Below are 22874 nucleotides of genomic sequence, written 5' to 3' on the forward strand. Positions count from 1 at the left end.
TATACATGTGAGATTATAGTTTGTAACCAATTTACAAAAACTGAACGCTCTCATTTCCCCCCTTCCCCCTCTCTCCTCGCTACAGTAGTTGGGTAGGTTTTCCCCTGTTTCGGGCTGGGCTAAGGCCCTCGTCGGCGGCCATGCCGCCGGGGAGTGGCTGAGGCGAGGCCCTGGTCGTCGTTCTGTATATGCTAGGTCTAGGGTTTGCAGTTGGTCCTCCGTGGCGTCTGGGAGTAGAGCACCAGATCTTGCTGGCCAGATCTTGTTCGTCCTGCGGCCGAGCTTCTCCATCGTCAAGCGCTGGTGGCGAGCGTTGCCGTCGACGGAGAAGAATATTCCAGGGATCTCCGACAATAAGGCCATTGAGTCTAGCTTCAGCATCTTAGACATGCTTCCAAGGTCTCCGCCTGCCTACTCCCCAAATCCGTGGAAGGTACTTTGGGATCTATGGCTGGTTGATTTCTTTGAAGTGGTGCTGTCGTGCCTCTACTGTTCTAGTCCATCTGCTGTCTCGGTTTTTATTCGATTTCTTGGGCGCCATGGTGGTGATTCAGATCGAAGTGGACAAATCAGCTGTTGTGACTAGATGGGTTCGGAGTTATGGAACCAGATTATCATGGAGGTTCTTCTCAGCGACCAAGTACTGGGAGCTGAAATCTTTGGCTATGAAGAGCCATATCAGGCCGGACATGATCTCCGGCAAAATTTAAACCTCCAATGGCCTTTTGGAGTTCAGACGTTGAGGGAGTCAGACTGGAGACAAGTGGTTCTGTCCCCGTCTCCAGCCATGGCTGCAGCGAGCTGATCTGCGAGCTCCGCAGAGGGGAAGAGAAAGGACTTGATTGCTTTTCTAGATTTTTCAGTAGGGTCTTTTCTACAAATGCCAGGGATCCATATGTAATTTATGAATTTTATGGGGTCCTTTGTAATAGTTCTGTACTCCCTCTGTTAATGGAATGAAAAGGTGGGAAGGGGGGTGCTCCGCTGTTTAAAAAAAAAATTACAAACACTATATGCCATATATCAAGTACAGTCAGGTAACTTCCTTGCTTGGTTTTGGCTGAAGCATGCAGATTTGTAGGACCTGAGGGATGATACCAAAAATGAATAACAAAATAATATAACATCTGGGACTCCCCGAACGGTCAGTCTCCGAAACATTTAAGAAACCAAAATCAGTGTTCACAGCGTCTCCAGAGGTTAAGCTTCAGCAGAGCCCTGAAAATGGATCCAGGACAGAGTAGATTCAGTAATTCAGCACTTGTCTGGTACCAATATGATTTGGCTGTTATTAGTTGAGAGAAAAAAAACGGGCCATTTGAACTCACACAAAGAGAACAGGACACTGGAAAACGCGCTAACTTGTTAGCTATGTCCTATGTGATATCTAGGTCCTTTCACAGATCGAATGTACTAAGTGTGATATCTACTCCATTGTACCGTCAGCCAAAATATCTCACAGTTACAATGCAAGTTTCATCTTCATTTACAGGATTGGAAATGTCTCATATTTTTGCAGTTACCTTCCAATCCACAATATTATTTCAAGAATCCAAAAGTAGTTGCCCTATTTTTACAGTTACAATGCTCAAGGCCTATTTACATATATATGATACAATGGCCCTTAGAAATGTGAGTAATAAAATTTCATCAATCAACGTTCAATTATTCGGGTTTCTAAATACATGGAAACAGGGATCAATTCATCCAACATAGTTATAACAGAACACGATATTTCACAACATAATGAACTCGGTTAATATTTTGATCAAGACGACTTTCCTCGATACGAATGACAGAAATGAATAGCTCAAAGATCACCGATTCATGATTTTCAGGCAACCTGGAGTGGATGCATGGGATCTAGTTCAACCTTTCAACACGAAGTACATATTTTTTGAGTTTTTCCGCACTTGAGGGTCAAGGGTCATCAAACACACCATCTAATTCACTGATTTCTTTGTAAGATTAGAAACCAAGTTTCAACCAACTGGAAACTGAAGCATGGACTAAGAGGGACATGCCCTTCAAAAGTTACATGGCGGAACAATCATATCAAAACATCCAGAATACCTCGCCTTGTTTTGATCATAACAAGTCATAGTGGGAACGGAGGCAGTAATACAGATTTCAGCATCTAGCTCAGTAACATGGAGTAGAACCACCGATGAGGGAGAGGTTGGGTGTGTGCTCACTGTATTCAACTATCGATGTAGGAGGCAGTTGTCCGATACAGATCTCATGCACAGTTGATAAAAGCGGAAACAGCTCCTGCCACCCATGATAAGTCAATACTTCATAGACCTCTCTTGCAGTAGATACCCCCTGTGATATTAACGGACTTAGATACACCAAGCAGTCGATACCTTCATTTACATTCTGAATTTCAGTTATTATTTCTACCTGGAGTTTCTGTCCATGCAACATCTCTGCCTCTAGCTCATCAAAAGACCTGTCATAAATATGATGATATAAATATAACCACAGCAAGCAGAAAAAACATAGTTATGCTATGCTAACTGCCTAGTTCTTTGGCACAGGCATCACAAGGCTTCTTGTTTGGACTCTCCAACAAAGAGAATAGCATAAAATCCATTGCCACATAAATAGCCCAAAGATGCATGGTTTAGAGAAGAAACCTTTTGCCGCCGTTTCTTGCAAAGGCTTCTGCCACTCTCCTGTTTCTGCCACCAACTGCCATGGAACGCTAACGTTTTTCAGTATTTGACTGTTCAATGGTTAACTGAAAAAAATGAAGATACGTACGACATGTAGTTATAAGGTCAGCCACACCACAGCTCTCAAAGAAAGTGTTGTCTCTGACTGAAGGGAACAGAAGCTTAGAGAAAGCACGCATTTCCCGCAAACCAATCCTCATTATTGCAGCCTAATAGATAGAGAAAATACAATAAGACCATGCCATGCAAATTTTGTTCTTCACTCAAAATGCTTTACTGAACAGGATTGATACCTTGGTGTTGTTTCCCATATCCAAGCCATCGACAAGGCCTGCAAGTCAATTCCATCACTTAAACCATTGAGGTTGAAAGGAAACAATGGATATAATCACATAGAGTGCTAATGTATGCAAAACCTGCTGCAATGGCCACAACATTTTTCAGTGTCCCACATAGTTCTACTCCCTCGATATCTTCTACCTGCACATAAAGAGTAAATACGTAAGGATGTTCATTGGCATCAGAACAGGTATTTCATTACAATACTCATTTTAGCATTTATTTATTAAGAACACAACCTTGGTATTTCCCACATATCTATCACCATTCAACACTAGGAAGACCAGAATGTGGGAATATTAGTTTCATATGATGTTATAGTTGAACACTTACAACAGCAACCAAGAAGTAAGAAGTGGAGAAAAGTTTAGCCCAACGATTCGCTGCATGTTTATCTTCCCGATATCCAATTGTTGCTTCACTGAACTTCTCAACAGCAATCTGCATTGAGATGCACACACACTTACTTTTGTTTTGCCTTTGAAGCCTACAAGATATTGCACATGGTAAGTAGAACAGATGCTTACCTCATTTGCAATGTTAGCACCCATGAGGACGCAACAATTGATTCCAAGTGTATCAGTAATTAATTTTGATATCATGCATGGTCCTTCCATCTTTACCTCCATGCCCTTGATGAGAGATATAGCCTCTGCTCCGGGTCTTAATTTGCCCACAAGCTTCTTACATATACCCTCCACAAACTGATGGGGGGTCACAAAAACCAGCATATCTGCGTCTTTGACTGGGAAATTGAGATTGAATTATTATGGACACTCATTTGGCGACACACGAACAGCATAATGTAGAGTTGCAACAATAGTGAGAACAGGTTTACTTATGAAATTCATTCTGTTACGTGGATTATCATTTCTGAAATAGCACCCATAGGCAAACAAAGCTAAATTATTAAATGTAACTGCGAGAAAATGCTAAATCATTTTCATTTTTTCTTAGTTTCCTTGGTCAACTAGAATTACATACATTACCAGCATCAAAGAGTTTCCTCCTAACGATAACCAGAAACGGGTTACTGTGTGGTTACCTGCACTCTCCAAGTCAGGGACGGCAATGACATTAGTTCCAAGCTTTATACCAGGCAAGTATTTGCAGTTCTCCTGAAACATGTTTGAATGAAATCATCACAACTGAGCAAATTATTAACTGATCCAGAATTACAACAGACAACTCTTACATGCGCCTGGTTAATGGACTCAGATAGCTTCTCACCCGTCGGCAATGTTTCTTCAAACACCCACATCCTTACTTCATCTGCAAAGAGTTTCACCCCTAATTAATACCAGCAGGTACAAGAGTGCATCTTTCTTATTTTTTGAGTAACCAAGAACGCATCTTATCAAGGAAAGAGAACCATGGCTGGTTTCGAACTCGGGACAGGAAAGACTACAGATTTATGATGGATAACAGAGGGACCACACCATGTCAACTCTGTACTGCAAGTTGATATCCTGCCACAGACTGCTAAGTGGATAACACCGAATGTATCTCCTTTTTAATAACAAAGAATGCATGTGTACATATAACACACCAAGCAAAAAGAACCACAGTCAAAGAAAACTCAGAGACTACATACAGCATGTCAATCGATAGTTTCGCAAAGTGGTATCTGCTACATATTGGTAAGGGGAAAAGTATCATAGATACATATACTGCATAGAGTACGAGTCAGTGTCACAAAGTCGTGTTATCTTGTATTGGATCATTCTGTTAGTTAGCATTATACGAACCCAGCCAAAGGATAGGATACATGTGGCCTCCAAATGGTTCAATGCTGTCAAGACAGGCAGGGACTAGCAATCTAAATGGCATGACCCAACAAGTCATGCTGTAGAGTTGAAGAACATGCATGGCGGAGCATGCTCCATCTCAGAGCCAGGGAGAGAGTGCAGAAATCCCTGCTTACCATGGAAGGCGGGCAGTTTGGCGGTGTTGGAGGCGATGAGGCGGGAGGCGACGCTGCCCCAGTTGCCGCTGCCGATGACGGCCACCCGGTGCTTTTCGGCGTGCCCATTCTTCATCTCCCCACGGCCGGAATGCACACCAACAAAGCTGCCGCCCAGCTTAGCTCAGCACCGACAGCAAGAACAAAGAGGCGGAGGAGCTAGCGAAGTAAAAGGATGGACAGACCGAGATTTGCTTCCCCGCAATCAGCAGCTAATATATACAGAATCTGAGAGGAGAGGGGAGCGGAGCACAGAGCCAAGAGGGATTTTTAAATGGAAACGGTGAAGAATGTTAGGAGGGGACGGGCGGGCATCCCCAAGAACTAGCAGTTGTTTGTCGTCCGCAACGAGGCCGCCGCCGCCGGCAGCGGGGTGCTGCGTGCGTGGAGGCGACAGACAGGGGGAGGGAGAGGAGGAGGCGGTGGCTGGCTGGCGGGCGGGCGCGGAGGCTGATTCGTCGATCTGGCAGGCGGTGGTCGCTCTCTTCTGCTCGCCTCGGTGGTATCGGAGGCGCACGCACGTTGGACGTTGCTCTTGCGCACCTGTATCTGTTTGCACTTGAGCCCAGCCCGGCCCGGCCCCAGCATTGCTTCATGTGGCAACCAGCAGCTGAATGCACACAATGAGAAGTTTTTTTTTTTAATCACATTGCTGCAATTGATATGCTGTACTGATGTATTGCTGTAATGATTTATAAGTAGAGGATACCTTCAGTTCAACAGAGGTTTGTCAGATTTGTGAGAGGTTTATAGTATACCTTCAATGAAAACAGCAACATAGCTGACCATTGAGTGACTCTCATTCATAAACGGCAATGAAACAGGGTTCTTAACTACTGCTTTCCCTGACTTCAGCAGCAATACCCCATTGTCTGTCAGCAGCAAAGATCTTCGACAACTGCAACTGTTCTTTTTCCCTTCTCTCTCTCTCTCTCTCTCTCTCTCTCTCTCTCTCTCTCTCTCTCGCACATGTGCTGTGTGCGTTTGCACTCTAGCCCAGCCTGGCCAAAATATGATCCATGTTGCAACCAACAGCTGAATGCACACTGAATTCAGGGAATTAACAGGATCCAGGTAAATTAAATCTCAGTTATGGATCATGCTTCATGGTAAGTGCTGATTCCCCCTAGAAACAAGTAAAGGTCCTGATACACTGCCCTGTTTCTTCATGTACCAGGTTTGGGTGGTGGTCTTCATCCCAGTAGCACAAATCCTTGAAATGTCGTTTTGTGTCACATCCTGCGATCGCTATGCTGTGACCGTCAAGTACACTGCAACGGAGCTGAACGTAACTCACTCCAAGTTAAGAATGGCGGTTTGGTTTTGCCAAACCCCATGAACCATCCAATCTCAAACTTTTTATGCAAGCTACATCTGGTCCTCGACGCAGCTCCAAGCAGGGTTCTTCACTATCGCTTTCCCAGCCATGGACTCCCTGACCTCAGCAGCACTACCCCACTGCCCATCACCAGCAAAGGCCTTCGACAACTGAACACAACTGAACATGACCAGATGCATCGTCAGGGCAGAGCTCGACCAGGCGCGCCGACACCCGGACAGCGATCTCGAGGTTGCCATGGATCTGGCAGGCACTAAGCAGAGAACGGTATACCGAGACACTGGTCTCTATAGGCATGTCGGTGACCAGAAACTCGGCTTCTCGGAGACGGCCTGCTCGAGCGAGGAGGTCGACGACGCACGCGTACTGCTCTTGCCATGCTCCCGCAAGGAACCCGTCTGCTCTCATCAGGTTGAAGTACTCTAAGCCTTGATCGACAAGACCGGTGTGGCTGCAAGCTGTGAGCACAAGTAAGAAGGTTGTGTGGTCCAGGTGGACATTCAGTCTCCTCATCTGCTCAAACACCTCGACCGCCTCTTTGCCACACCCGTGTTGGGCATACCCTGACAGGAGCGAGCTCCAGGAGATCAGGCCAGGGGCCTGCACCGAAGCGAAAACATTCTGGGATTCCCCTATCTCGCCACGTCTAGCATACATGGAAATCAAGCCGTTCTGGACATTGACATCGGAATCGTGTCCAGCATTGAGAATCAGAGCATGGACTTGTCTTCCCTCCAGCAGTGAGGATGAGCTCCCTATAGCCTTTAGCATGCTGGCAAAGGTGAACACATCTGTGTCGGCACCATGCCTTCTCATCTCCAAGAACTGCTCAAATGCCTCGTTGCCAAGTCCCAAAGAGGAGAGCCCCGAGATTACAGAATTGAGCGACACCTGATCCCGCCATGAAACAGCCATCTGCACCTTCCTGAAACCCTCTAAGCTGCCACACCTGGAGTACATGGTCATGAGAGTGGACGGAACATATGGATTGTGCTTGAGACCCTTCTTTAGAACAGCACAATGTGCTTGCCTCCAGTGATCTAGGTCCCCGGGATTCGTGAACGAGCTGAGAAGGCTACTGTATGTCATCATGTTTGGTGCTACCTCTGACTGTTCCATCTCCTTGACCAGCACCATGGCATCACGAGGTCTTCTGACTGAGGCGAACCCGCCGATAATAGCCATGTAAGTGGACACATTCTTCTCTTCCATCTCCTGAAAATCCTGCTGCGTGGCAGGCATATCATGGCATTTGGCATACATGTCCACCAACGCAGTCCCCACGATGACGTTACCACCACAGATGCCGTACTTGACGGCAACACTGTGCAGCACCGCTCCAGCGCCCGCATCCTCCATCCTCGCACAGGCCACCAGAATGCTGGACACGCCTCGCACAGGCCACCAGAACGCTGGACACGCCTGCACGCACCATGCCGGCGAACGTCTCCACGGCGAGGCCAGGAGTGTGGGATCGCGTGTGGCCGTATGCCCGTATATGAGCGTGCTCCAGGTGACGCCGCTCTTTTCAGGCATTTCGTCGAACAGCTGCTGAGCCTCGCGTAGGCGGCGGGAGCGGCAGTACAGGTTGAGCATAGCGGTGCCGGCGAAGACGGTGGACGCGAAGCCGAGCTTGGTGGACACCGCATGGAACTGCTCCGCGGAGGAAGGGCTAGGCGGGAGACCGGCGGCGAGGATCTGGACGAACCCACGCGGTGTACGCGCGTGGCGAAGGACGCCGCTGGGCGGAGGCATGGGGACGACGCGAGCAAGTGGTGGCGTCCGGGGAGCCGCGGGGAGGGTTTTCCGTTCGGGGAGAGGAGCCGGAACTGGCGGCCGCTGGTGAGGGGCTTGTCGCTGCACCGCCGGGCGGTGCGCGCCGGCGCCGGAGAAGACCCGGGCGTGCTGTTCTTCTTTTGCCGGGAGGATGGAGGGGCCCGTCGGACATTCCAACATACTCCGTATTTAATTTTGAATTTGAGTTGTCGATTTCAACATTTATAGCCAAGGAAAGTCGGTCTTTACTTGTTTTTACGCTATTTGAAAATTTGGGGTGAAATAAAGTGATTTTTTGGAAAAAAAAATAACTAATCAAAACAATAACACCTAGAAATCAAGTCATATCAGATTAATCAATGACATCTACGTAAGTAGGACATGTACTACAATGCTAGAATCTTAGAGAGATGTAAGTCCCCGCAAAAACCCACCGGCTGCTTATTTTTCCGTGCCGTTTCAAAATCGTTATAGCATCATGCATATTTTGAACCCCAAAAATTATTTTTATTAAACCTCTACTCGGCCTTGTGCTCGTCGACCTCTGCCTCTGTCTCTTTTGAGTGATTCATCGTCCTTCCCCGAGTGCACCCTCACGGCCTTCTCCGCATCGAGCATGGCGTTGTTCTTCCCGTCCTCTCGTTGTGCGTCCCCTTCCTCAATTCTGTGTCGCGTTGCCTCTCGACCGCTCCTCCATGTGCGTGTCCTCGTCGGCCTACATCTGTTGTTGATTGTGTGCCTCCTCACGCGGGTCCTCGCACCGTTGCTGCTTCAAGGACTTGGCCCTCCTTTTCCTGTTGTCATCGACCTCTGCCGCCCTCTTTCCTGTGCACTCATGCTGGCCTTGCCAGTCGACGCCGCCCCGCACCCAGATCGTTAATCCATCTTTTCATTTCTAGGTGTTCTATTGCTGCAGCGTATCGTCTTGTGTTTGTGCGAGGTGGTTCAATGGTGTTGCTACTGCTCGATCTCCTAGGTGTGTGCTTGCAAGTTCTGTCTCCTTCGGCGCTGTTTTGAGTTCGCCATCGACAATCGAAGCCAAACCCCAAAGGTTGTTGTTTCCGAAATAGAAGGCGCTGAACCAAGTTCACCACTGCCGATATATATGGAATTTGAAGACCTTCTTCACGGAATCAAAGACCAACGACCCGGCTTCATCTTCTTCTGTTCCGAACCCGAAGGATCTCGTCTCCGAACCCTAATGAGTGAACCCTAACCCATCCCTATTTTCTAAATAATGTATAACTTCTTACATCAATCATACATGTTGCATCGCATTGCATATGTGGTTGTTCGGGTTAATAGTGATTCACCTAAATAATTAAATATGGAATTTTGCGGGATTGTTTATCTTGTCCATGTTCCATTTAATTTTGTGTAGCTAACACATGCCATCTCTATGCCATGTTAATCAACATTTAATCTTGCTAGTAGAAAAACAATTTCAACCCTAAATTGTGTGTCGGGATTCTGATTCCACTTACTTTGGATAAGTTGCATTGCATCATTGTTGCCATACCATGCATATTATATCTTACTCATTCCACTTCTTCTCCCGTAGTAGTAAGAATTGCATCTTTTGTGTGTTCCAACATTTGCTTCTTCTCGGATAGGATCACGAAGTGGTGTTGTGAGATACGACATGTTCATCGACAATCTTTCATAGGTGAGCACTCCATCTTCACCTATTTTACATTTTGCTCTCGCTCTCGTTGCTACCCATATGTTGCGATTCTTTATCGAGTCACGTGTCCTATTCCACCTATCTATCCTAGGCCTATATATCATTCCGTGCCTATAGCCGTTGTTTGTTGTTTGAGCCTTGTGAGTCGTAGTGTGTGTTTAAGACTTTGTTGTTATCTCGATATCTTTCGGGATATGTTTGGGTTGTTGGGAAGTTTTATCACATGATATATCAGTTTGAGACACTCATGGTTTACTTTAATGTTAACAACAAAAATTATTAAGCAGTTGAAAGTTCAGAGATGGTAAACCTAGAGGGGGGTGAATAGGTTTCTACAAATTTTAATTCTTTCTTTGCAATATTAAGCTTTGCATAATATAAAGGTGAGCCTAATGCAAACTAGGTGAGGCACCCTAGATGATGATACAAGTAACTCAAGCACGAAGGCTCTCACAAGATATATATCACAAGTAAAGAGTTCGGTTAAGGATAACCGAAAGCACACGGAGACGGAGATGTATTCTTGTGTTCCCTTCCTTTGCAAAAAGGTACGTCACGATTGGAGAGGTGGGGGTCCCACGAAGGATTCCCCAACGCCACGAAGGCTCACCTTCTTCTCCGGAGCCTATCCCACGAAGGAATAGCTCACTCACTTGTGGTAGACTTTGAGGCAGCCTCCAAACCTTCACCATCTTGTCAGGAGCAAATCCACAACCCGGATGCTTCCGGACACTTTTGCCCACCTAGGATTTCCAAGGAACCCTAGAGAGCAGGTATCTCGATGAATACAAGGGGGAACAAGATTTGGCTCGGTGGAACTATAGATCAAGACCTCCTCTAGATTTTCTCCGGAGGGATTCGAATTTGGGTGGAGGAGGAGGGAGATCTGAGGCTTTTGGTGTTTCTAACACAATGGAGTATGAGAGAGAGCTCAAGAACAGTTTATAGTGTACACTACTAGGAAAAGGGCTATAGCTGCATGGAATAGTGCCGGTGTACCATCATTGACGCGCGCTGGTGGCAAATACCACTGGCGCGCCATATTAGGGCCGCGCTGGTGAAGAACAGATACTGCCAGCGCACCAAAAATTCAGTGCGTCAGGAATAAAATTCAAAGAGTTATGGGCAGATCAAAAATTATGTGCACTCTTACCCCCGACGCGCCTCTATGGTGGTGGACCGGTGGTAGACAATTTACCACCAGCGCACCACCATAGAGGTGCGCCGGGGTTAAGGTGCCCAGATTTTTCTCCCCCCCCCCCCGAGGAACCGCCTTTTCAGTTTTGAAAATAATAAAAGAAAATGATAGAAATTTCAAAAACTTAAATCCTTCGAGATGACTATGTATTATGGCATCTAGTTTCAACAAAAATTTAAAAACATGAATTTTGATATAATATGCAAAATGGCGTCATCTTTTGGTAAAACAGGATTTCTGGTTGCATACGACCTCCGATGAAAAACTTTTTTATATCAAAAAGTATCTACGCAAAATTTCCTATTCGAATTCAACATCCTACGTTCGTTTGGATAAAAAAATGGATTCGTCAAATTCAAAACAGAATCAGGACTTTTTTCAGGTTTTAGATTTTGATGAAAAAAAATTAAAAATTACTCCCGGCGCACCACCTTACTAGGTGCGCCGGTAGTAACCTCTCCTATATAGGCGGTAACCTGCCTCCTCCTCCTCTTCCACTTCTCCTCTTTCACTTCTCGTCCACCTCCGGCCTCCTCCTCCTCTTTCACTTATCCTACACCTCCTCGTCCTTCTCCATTCCTCCTCCTCCGGCCACCTTTCTCTTCTCCTCCCTCCAATTTCCCTTCTCCTCTTCTACCTTATTCATATCCCACCCTCCGGCAAGAACCTTCTCAAGCTCCGACCACCTCATCCACCTCCCTCCAGCGAGCTTCTACCTCTTGCCGGCCTCCCTCCGACGAGCTTCTACCTCTAGCCGGCCTCCCTCCGACAAGCTTCTCCAGCGACCTAGTCTCACTTCGGCGGCCACCTCCTTTCACTCCAACGGCCACGGCGTCAACCACGGTGATGGAGCCGACCACGGTGATGGAGTTGCCACAGTCATGAACTAGAACTCGGCCTACATATAGATCTAACTTTTTTTTAATCCTAGAAATAATACCGCCGGCGCACCAGGCTGGTGCGCCGGCAATAACTAGTATTATCGTTGGGGCACATGCTAGTGCACCGGCAATAACCCATTGTCACCGGCATGTTCCCACCGACGGTCTCTGGTGCGTCGGTAGTAGGGTTTTTTGGTGCGTCGGCAATAAGCCTTTTCCTAGTAGTGGTAGTGCCTAAGTGTTCTGAGCTAGGTGAAGGGGTATTTATATGAACACTTGAAATCCAGCCGTTGTGCCTTTTCCATCTCAGCTTTTCGTCGAGGAGGTTGGTGCACCGGACCAGGGACCGGACCGTCCGGTGCAGCAGTTGGTGCCACCGGGCCACACGTCGGGCCACCCGGCAGAAATCGGGTTGTGCGCCGGGCCGGCATCAGGCAAGGGTGGAATACCCCCTGGATAGTGCCCAGCTGGCACCAGTGCTAGGGTCGGTCGGCGCCGGGCCCGTCGGCGCCGGGCCCGCTGGCGCCACGGCCGGGGCCGCCGGACCACAGGCCGGCCTGAAGGGAAAATTATTTTCCCAATTTTCATCGAATAGGGAGTTCTCCCTTTACCTTCTTGTTCCATTGATTTACCATTATGCATGTTAGACTAATACCTGAGAATCATCTAGTGGACATGCATTAGTCCGATTACTCTAGCCACGGTGTCATTGTTACCAAAATAATGGATAAGGTTAAAATACCCTTACAATCTCCCCCTTTTTGGTATACGATGACAAACCGAGCTAGAGTCACATATAAATATTATGATAAGATAAAACCTTGATTCCATATAAGATATTAAGAAAGCTCCCCCATAATGTATGCACTTGGAAAATTTGCGCTTGAATGCAAAGTGCACCATTTCTAGAATATGAGAAGCTCCCCCAATATCTTTAGGAAGCAAACATGGTATAGACAAGTATATATCAAGATATAAGCATAAAGTATAATCATCCTAACATAGAGATTACGCATACAATAACTTGTCCATACACGAATTATTAAAAATAGCAAATGGTTTTGGTAATAAAAACAAGCAAATAGGACAAGCCCAATAAGAAGCAAATAAAGTATCAAAGGCTTGTGCATCAATAACCAAGCTACCCAAGGAAACCCCGTGATCCTAGACTCTACTCTCTTCTCCCCAACCTAGTAAGCCTCTTCTTAAACTAGCTTGTTGATTAATAGATGATCATGGTTTCCTGATCATGAACATTGGATGTTATTAATAACAAGGTTATGGCATTAGGAGAATGATGTATTGAACACACACCCATAATAAGCGTAGCATAAGATCAAGTTATTTAGTTCATCTTGCTATAAGCTTTCGATACATAATAACCTAATCCTTCGACCATGAGATCATGTAAATCACTTACACCGGATGGGTACTTTGATTACATCAAACGCCACTTTGTAAATGGATGGTTATAAAGATGGGATTAAGTATTCGGAAAGTATGAGTTGAAGTATATGGATCAAGAGTGGGATTTTTCCATCATGATGACGGATAGATATACCCTGGGCACTCTCGGTGGAATGTCATCTAATTAGCTTGCAAGCATGTGACAAGGTCATAAGGGATGATATACCATGGTACGAGTAAAGAGTACTTGTCGGTAACAAGGTTGAACTAGGTATATACTGATGATCGAACCTCAGATAAGTAAAGTATCGCGTGACAAAGGGAATTGGTATCGTATGTAAATGGTTTTTTTGATCACTAAGTTATCGTTGAATGTGTGGGAGCCATTATGGATCTCTAGGTCCCGCTATTGGTTATTGATCGGAGATGAGTCTCGATCATGTCTGCATAGGTCACGAACCGCAGGGTGACACACTTAAGGTTCGATGTCGCGTAGTAGATATGGAATATGAGAAGGAGACCGAATGTTTTTCGGGGTCTCGGATGGGATCCAAGACATCATGAGGAGGTCCGGAATTTTTCTGAGAATAATATTCATATAAGGAAAGTTAATTTCTGGGGTTCGGAAAGCTTATGAAAAGCTCTATCCAACCCCACTGGTTTGAACCCTAGATCGTTTGTAGAATTAAAGTAACAAAAATAACAAGGCAGGGACTTTTCAGATTTCAAACAATTATTAAAAATCAACCATAAGTGATTTTGAGTTGATTCCAACTCTCATAAATCACATTTCACCTTGTCTAATTGATTATGTAAAAACATGACTTGGTTGTGTGCATGATCATGGGCTAGAGCAAAATATTGGCTATGTAGTCATTACTAGCCCATTTAAATTATTTTCAAGCTTAGGATGTTAAATCTATGAGGTGTAGCACCTCATTTAAATCATCTTCCCAAGTGGTGTGTGATGCGTCTCCGACGTATCGATAATTTCTTATGTTCCATGCCACATTATTGATGATATCTACATGTTTTATACACATTATATGTCATTATTATGCGTTTTCCGGAACTAACCTATTGACGAGATGCCGAAGGGCCGGTTCTCGTTTTCTGCTGTTTTTGGTTCCAGTAAATCCTAGTAAGGAAATATTCTCGGAATCGGACGAAATCAACGCCCGAGCATCCTATTTTTCCACGAAGCTTCCGGAACACCCGAGAGCCGCGGAGGAGGGCCCCGTGGCCCCCAGATGATAGGGTGGCGCGGCCCAGGCCTTGGCCGCGCCCCCCTAGTGTGTCGTCGCCTCGTTGACCCTCCGACTCCGCCTCTTCGCCTATATAAAGGTCCCTGACCTAAAAACCTCGACACGTTCGACGAAACCGGAGAAAACCTTCCGCAGCCGCCGCCATCGCGAAGCCAAGATCGGGGGACAGGAGTCTCTGTTCCGGCACGCCGCCGGGACGGGGAAGTGCCCCCGGAAGGCTTCTCCATCGACACCGCCGCCATCTTCATCAACGCTGCTGTCTCCCATGAGGAGGGAGTAGTTCTCCATCGAGGCTCGGGCTGTACCGGTAGCTATGTGGTTGATCTCTCTCCTATGTACTTCAATACAATGATCTCATGAGCTGCCTTACATGATTGAGATTCATATGAGCTTTGTATCACAATATATCTGTGTGCTACTCTAATGATGTTATTAAAGTAGTTTATTCCTCCTGCACGGTGTAATGGTGACAAGTGTGTGCATCGTGTAGTACTTGGCGTAGGCTATGATTGTGATCTCTTGTAGATTATGAAGTTAACTATTGCTATGATAGTATTGATGTGATCTATTCCTCCTTTCGTAGTGTGAAGGTGACAAGTGTGCATGCTATGTTAGTACTTGGTTTGGTTATGTTGATCTCGTTATGCACTCTAAGGTTATTTAAACATGAACATTGAATATTGTGGAGCTTGTTAACTCCGGCATTGAGGGTTCGTGTAATCCTACACGCTTAGTGGTGTTCATCATCCAACAAGAGGCTGTAGAGTCTAGCATCTATCTATTTATTCTGTTATGTGATCAATGTTGAGAGTGTCCACTAGTGAAAGTATGATCCCTAGGCCTTGTTCCTAAATATCGCTATCGCTGTTTGTTTACTCGTTTTACTCGCATCTATACTTCCCGCAATATTACTACCATCAACCGCACGCCAGCAAGCACTTTTCTCGGCGCCGTTACTACTGCTCATATTCATTCATACCACTTGTATTTCACTATCTCTTCGCCGAACTAGTGCACCTATTAGGTGTGTTGGGGACACAAGAGACTTCTTGCTTTGTGGTTGCGGGGTTGCATGAGAGGGATATCTTTGACCTGTTCCTCCCCGAGTTCGATAAACCTTGGGTGATCCACTTAAGGGAAACTTGCTGCTGTTCTACAAACCTCTGTTCTTGGAGGCCCAACACTGTCTACAAGAATAGAAGCACCCGTAGACATCAAGCACTTTTCTGGCGCCGTTGCCGGGGAGGAAAGGTAAAAGGCTCTCATACTCCGGTCTCAGGTAAAGTACTTTTCTATTGCCGTTGTGTGTGTGCTCGAAGCTATTTCCTTTAGATCCTGCAATTGCATCTTTTTGTTTCTTGTTTACACTAGTTAGGCATAATGGACAACAATGAGCTTCTTATTCTATTTCCTGATTTAAGACATGGATGGTTTGATGCGAAAATTAAAAAACCTATGGAACATATTAGTATGAACGCTTTGAACACCATTGTTGCTAATGATATGGAAAATTCTAAGCTTGGGGAAGCTGGTTTTCATGATCTTTTTAGTCCCCCAAGCATTGAGGAGAAAATTTACTTTGATGATACTTTGGCTCCTATTTATGATGATTATAATGATATTGGTCTTTTAGTACCTCCTGTTATGGAGGATAAATTTGATTATGATTACAATATGCCTCCTATATTTGATGATGAGAATAATAATGATAGCTACTTTGTTGAATTTGCTCCCACTACAACTAATAAAATTGATTATGCCTATGTGGAGAGTAATAATTTTATGCATGTGAATAAGAATGCTTTATGTGATACTTATATTGTTGAGTTTGTTCATGATGCCACTGGATATTATTATGAGAGAGGAAAATATGGTTGTAGAAATTTTCATGTTACTAAAACACCTCTCTTTGTGCTGAAAATCTTGAAGCTGCACTTGTTTTATCTTTCTATGCTTGTTGCATTATGCTTCTTGAATTTGTTTATTTACAAGATTCCTTTGCATAGGAAGCATGTTAGACTTAAATTTGTTTTGAATTTGCCTCTTGATGCTCTCTTTTGCTTCAACTACTATTTCTTGCGAGTGCATCATTAAAACTGCTGAGCCCATCTTAATGGCTATAAAGAAAGAACTTCTTGGGAGATAACCCATGTGTTTATTTTGCTACAGTAACTTTGTTTTATATTTGAGTCTTGGAAGTTGTTACTACTGTAGCAACCTCTCCTAATCTTAGTTTTGTTGCATTGTTGTGCCAAGTAAAGTCTTTGATAGTAAGGTTCATACTAGATTTGGATTACTCGCGCAGAACAGCATTTCTTGCTGTCACGAATCTGGGCCTAATTCTCTGTAGGTAACTCAGAAAATTATGCCAATTTACGTGAGTGATCCTCAGATATTTATGCAACTTTCATTCAATTTGAGCATTTTCATTTGAGCAAGTCTGGTGCCACTTTAAAATTCGTCTTTACGAACTGTTCTGTTTTGACAGATTCTGCCTTTTATTTCGCATTGCCTCTTTTGCTATGATGGATGAATTTCTTTGTTCCATTAATGTCCAGTAGCTTTGTGCAATGTCCAGAAGTGTTAATAATGATTATGTCACCTCTGAACATGTAAATTTTTATTGTGCACTAACCCTCTAATGAGTTGTTTCGAGTTTGGTGTGGAGGAAGTTTTCAAGGATCAAGAGAGGGAGATGATATACTATGATCAAGAAGAGTGAAAAGTCTAAGCTTGGGGATGCCCCCGTGGTTCATCCCTGCATATTTCAAGAAGACTCAAGCATCTAAGCTTGGGGATGCCCAAGGTATCCCCTTCTTCATCGACAAATTATCAGGTTCCTTCTCTTGAAACTATATTTTTATTCGGTCACATCTTATGTGCTTTGCTTGGAGCGTCTGTTTGTTTTTGTTTTTGTTTTTGTTTGAATAAATGCTTGTGTGGAAGAGAGACACGCTCCACTGGTTCATATGAACACATGTGTTCTTAGCTTTTAATGTTCATGGCGAAGGTTGAAACTGCTTCGTTAATTGTTATATGGTTGGAAACGGGAAATGCTACATGTAGTAATTGATAAAATGTCTTGGATAATGTGATACTTGGAAATTGTTGTGCTCATGTTTAAGCTCTTGCATCATATACTTTGCACCTATTAATGAAGAAATACATAGAGCTTGCTAAAATTTGGTTTGCATAATTGGTCTCTCTAAAGTCTAGATAATTTCTAGTATTGAGTTTGAACAACAAGGAAGACGGTGTAGAGTCTTATAATGTTTACAATATGTCTTTTATGTGAGTTTTGCTGCACCGGTTCATCCTTGTGTTTGTTTCAAATAAACCTTGCTAGCCTAAACCTTGTATCGAGAGGGAATACTTCTCATGCATCCAAAATCCTTGAGCCAACCACTATGCCATTTGTGTCCACCATACCTACCTACTACATGGTATTTCTCCGCCATTCCAAAGTAAATTGCTTGAGTGCTACCTTTAAAATTTCCATCATTCGCCTTTGCAATATATAGCTCATGGGACAAATAGCTTAAAAACTATTGTGGTATTGAATATGTACTTATGCACTTTATCTCTTATTAAGTTGCTTGTTGTGCGATAACCATGTTCCTGGGGACGCCATCAACTACTCTCTGTTGAATATCATGTGAGTTGCTATGCATGTCCGTCTTGTCTGAAGTAAGGGAGATTTACCACTCATTTAATGGTTAGAGCATGCATATTGTTAGAGAAGAACATTGGGCCGCTAACTAAAGCCATGAATCATGGTGGAAGTTTCGATTTTGGACATATATCCTCAATCTCATATGAGAACATTAATTGTTGCTACATGCTTATGCATTAAAGAGGAGTCCATTATCTGTTGTCTATGTTGTCCCGGTATGGATGTCTAAGTTGAGAATAATCAAAAGCGAGAAATCCAATGCGAACTTTCTCCTTAGACCTTTGTACGAGGCGGCATAGAGGTACCCCTTTGTGACACTTGGTTAAAACATGTGTATTGCGATGACAATCCCGGTAATCCAAGCTAATTAGGACAAGGTGCGGGCACTATTAGTATACTATGCATGAGGCTTGCAACTTGTAAGATATAATTTACATGATACATATGCTTTATTACTACCGTTGACAAAATTGTTTCATGTTTTCAAAACCAAAGCTCTAGCACAAATATAGCAATCGATGCTTTCCTCTTTGAAGGACCTTTCTTTTACTTTTATGTTGAGTCAGTTCACCTATTTCTCTCCACCTCAAGAAGCAAACACTTGTGTGAACTGTGCATTGATTCCTACATACTTGCATATTGCACTTGTTATATTACTTTACATTGACAATATCCATGAGATATACATGTTACAAGTTGAAAGCAACCGCTGAAACTTAATCTTCCTTTGTATTGCTTCAATACCTTTACTTTGATTTATTGCTTTATGAGTTAACTCTTATGCAAGACTTATTGATGCTTGTCTTGAAGTACTATTCATGAAAAGTCTTTGCTTTATGATTCATTTGTTTACTCATGTCATTACCATTGTTTTGATCGCTGCATTCATTACATATGCTTACAATAGTATGATCAAGGTTATGATGGCATGTCACTCCGAGAAATTATCTTTGTTATCGTTTACCTGCTCGGGACGAGCAGGAACTAAGCTTGGGGATGCTGATACGTCTCCGACGTATTGATAATTTCTTATGTTCCATGCCACATTATTGATGATATCTACATGTTTTATACACAGTATATGTCATTATTATGCGTTTTCCGGAACTAACCTATTGACGAGATGCCGAAGGGCCGGTTCCGTTTTTCGTTGTTTTTGGTTCCGGAAATCCTAGTAAGGAAATATTCTCGGAATCGGACGAAATCAACGCCCGACATCCTATTTTTCCACGAAGCTTCCAAAACACCCGAGAGCCGCCAGAGGAGGGCCCTGTGGGCCCCAGACGACAGGGTGGCGCGGCCCAGGCCTTGGCCGCGCCCCCCTAGTGTGTCGTCGCCTCGTTGACCCTCCGACTCCGCCTCTTCGCCTATATAAAGGTCCCTGACCTAAAAACCTCGACACGTTCGACGAAACCAGAGAAAACCTTCCAGAGCCGCCGCCATCGCGAAGCCAAGATCCGGGGACGGAGTCTCCGTTCCGGCACGCCGCCGGGACGGGGAAGTGCCCCGGAAGGCTTCTCCATCGACACCACCGCCATCTTCATCAACGCTGCTTGTCTCCCATGAGGAGGGAGTAGTTCTCCATCGAGGCTCGGGGCTGTACCGGTAGCTATGTGGTTGATCTCTCTCCTATGTACTTCAATACAATGATCTCATGAGCTGCCTTACATGATTGAGATTCATATGAGCTTTGTATCACAATATATCTGTGTGCTACTCTAGTGATGTTATTAAAGTAGTTTATTCCTCCTGCACGGTGTAATGGTGACAGTGTGTGCATCGTGTAGTACTTGGCGTAGGCTATGATTGTGATCTCTTGTAGATTATGAAGTTAACTATTGCTATGATAGTATTGATGTGATCTATTCCTCCTTTCGTAATGTGAAGGTGACAGTGTGCATGCTATGTTAGTACTTGGTTTGGTTATGTTGATCTGTTATGCACTCTAAGGTTATTTAAACATGAACATTGAATATTGTGGAGCTTGTTAACTCCGGCATTGAGGGTTCGTGTAATCCTACACGGTTAGTGGTGTTCATCATCCAACAAGAGGGTGTAGAGTCTAGCATCTATCTATTTATTCTGTTATGTGATCAATGTTGAGAGTGTCCACTAGTGAAAGTATGATCCCTAGGCCTTGTTCCTAAATACTGCTATCGCTGTTTGTTTACTTGTTTCTACTGCATCTATACTTCCTGCAATATTACTACCATCAATCGCACGCCGACAAGCACTTTTACGGCGCCGTTACTACTTGCTCATATTCATTCATACCACTTGTATTTCACTATCTCTTCGCCGAACTAGTGCACCTATTAGGTGTGTTGGGGACACAAGAGACTTCTTGCTTTGTGGTTGCAGGGTTGCATGAGAGGGATATCTTTGACCTGTTCCTCCCTGAGTTCGATAAACCTTGGGTGATCCACTTAAGGGAAACTTGCTGCTGTTCTACAAACCTCTGCTCTTGGAGGCCCAACACTGTCTACAAGAATAGAAGCACCCGTAGACATCAGTGTGATGTAATGTGATGACCCTTGTTGCATGGTCTCATACTTTCTCACTTGAGGATCTGTTATCACCAGATTTTAGACAAATCCAGAGGTGGGCCGGGCTTGGAAGATTACATGTGGAAGATTTCTAAAGCGGCCTGGCACGAAGGGTTTTGGGCTGAATTGCCCGTGTATCTTTATTTAGTAGTTTATTATTTTAGATAAGAGATAGAATCTTACTCGTGCACGGTTTAGTGCACGCCCTCATTAGAAAGTCCCCTGGACTATAAATATGTACCTAGGGTTTATGGAATAAACAACAACTCACGTTCAACCCCAAAAACAAACCAATCTCGGCGCATCGCCAACTCCTTCGTCTCGAGGGTTTCTATCGGGTAGCGACATGTCGCCTAGATCGCATCTTGCGATCTAGGCAGCACAAGCCCCACGTTGTTCATGCGTTGCTCGTACTCGAAGCGCTTTTGATGGCGAGCAACGTAGTTATCATTAGATGTGTTAGGGTTAGCATTGTTCTTCGTTTAAGCATGCTTACGTAGTGCAACCCTTGCATATCTAGCCGTCCTCACGCCTATCTCGGGTGTGGGGGCGGCACCCCGCTTGATCATTATTTAGTAGATCTGATCCGTTACGATTGCTCCTTGTTCTACAAGGATTAGTTTAATATCCGCAATAGTTTGGCCTTACAAAGGGGGGAGGATCCTGTGGCACGTAGGGTGGCGTTCGCAAGTCCTAAACGGGATGTTCCTAGGATCAACTTCATGTTGGTTTTTTGGCCTTGTTTAGGATCGGCTTACGAGCACCGTGCGTGGCCATCCGGCCCAACCTGGAGTAGGATGATCCGATTATGTGGTGAAAACCCTAAATCGTCGTAGATCTCATTAGCTTCATCTTGATCAAGCGGGACCACCAAGTATTCGTACACCCCGTACGGATCATGGGTGGATCGGCTCTTTGAGCCGATTCACGAGATAACTCTGAGAGCCGATCGAGGCTCGTATTTAACGTTTACGTGTATGCCCTGCGAGGAAACTAAGCGAGGCAATCTCATCACCTTCCCCGACCGGGTATAGGTCAGGTGGCACGCCCTTGCACTCCGCAACGCCGCGTGTGACCGGAAGAGCATTGCGGGCCGTCGCTCGGAGGGGTCTCGGCCGGCCGCGGCTCTAGGCTCCCCGGCTCTACGGTGTTGACAAGGCCGCTGCCCGCCGGTGGGTTTTGGCGATCAACACATTCCGGCACGCCCGGTGGGACAATCGTCTACATCAACCACATCGCCATCTACATCCGAGATGGCGGACGGCACGCCGATCACCTACGAGGATCCGCTCGACGACCTCAAGAAGCAATACAATGAGATCAAGGCTACCCTCGAAGCCGACCTCATCGGCTCTTTCGCAGAACCCGTTACGGTGGCATCGGATGGAAGGGTTCTCACCGGAAGGTGCACTCGATGGGATAGACCTTTCTTCCCCGTCGGAGGAACGCACCGAGGGTCCGCGGCGAGGAGATCAACTACACGGTGGCTCACTCGCTACACCGCCACTGCGAGAACTTGGTTAACGTGCCGGAGCGTGTCGCTCGCGCGTGATCCGAGAGATCATGAGCCACCGGTACTCGCCGTCGGGACCAGCTCTCGGGACGCATCAAGGAGAATTGCCATTCCGGTCCCGTCCACCGCCGCCATTTGCGTTGGCAGCGCCTCGCTGAAGTGCCGACTACACCGGCATTCCTCGTCTACAGAATTGGTGGCGACCCCGGTGACTACCGGTTCTTAATGGAGGCGCCTAAGGAGATCCCTCATGGGTACGCATACATGTATGTGCCGGATTGTGGTGACCGGGCACTCACAAACCAGGCCACAACATCGGGGACTCCGGCGAAGACGGGAGGAACGTCGGCGGCGAGCGGACGTGGCTAACTAAATACGCCACACCGACGAAACTCCCGAGCCCGGCTCCTGCGGCGGCTCGAGCTGGAAAAGCAAACGTGGCAGGCCAAGTACGCCACCCCGGCGAATCTTCGAGTGCAACTCCTACGGCCGATACGGCGGATCGGATCGGTACCATACCGAGAGACCGAGTTCGGCATGATGCCGAAAAGAAGGGCGGTCGGCTATTCCAAGCCGTACCACGACGATTACGAGATGATCCCGCCGCCACCA

At 45.5% G+C, this 22874-nt stretch overlaps 1 protein-coding gene and 1 pseudogene across 3 annotated transcripts; both read right to left on the reverse strand.

Annotated features, from left to right (window-relative positions):
* Positions 1-1927: 1927 nt before the first annotated feature.
* Positions 1928-5367, reverse strand: LOC124661213 (glycerol-3-phosphate dehydrogenase [NAD(+)]-like). 3 transcript variants are annotated; one of them, XM_047199074.1, is made up of 11 exons: positions 4942-5367; positions 4213-4289; positions 4063-4135; positions 3545-3762; positions 3351-3458; positions 3095-3158; positions 2972-3009; positions 2794-2887; positions 2640-2694; positions 2404-2452; positions 1928-2325 (listed from the first exon to the last, which is right to left on the reverse strand). In XM_047199074.1, the coding sequence occupies exons 1-11, from the start codon at positions 5054-5056 to the stop codon at positions 2143-2145; spliced, it is 1074 nt and encodes a 357-aa protein (XP_047055030.1). In that variant the 5' UTR covers positions 5057-5367; the 3' UTR covers positions 1928-2142. The 3 variants fall into 3 exon arrangements, with proteins under 3 accessions (XP_047055030.1, XP_047055029.1, XP_047055031.1); XM_047199073.1 differs by having other exon boundaries at positions 2767-2887; positions 4942-5366; XM_047199075.1 differs by having other exon boundaries at positions 2258-2325; positions 2640-2707; positions 2767-2887.
* Positions 5368-6241: 874 nt separating this feature from the next.
* LOC124662194 lies at positions 6242-8275 on the reverse strand (annotated as a pseudogene).
* Positions 8276-22874: the final 14599 nt, after the last annotated feature.

The sequence above is a fragment of the Lolium rigidum genome, chromosome 6 (assembly GCF_022539505.1).
Source record: "Lolium rigidum isolate FL_2022 chromosome 6, APGP_CSIRO_Lrig_0.1, whole genome shotgun sequence".
NCBI lineage: Eukaryota > Viridiplantae > Streptophyta > Magnoliopsida > Poales > Poaceae > Lolium > Lolium rigidum.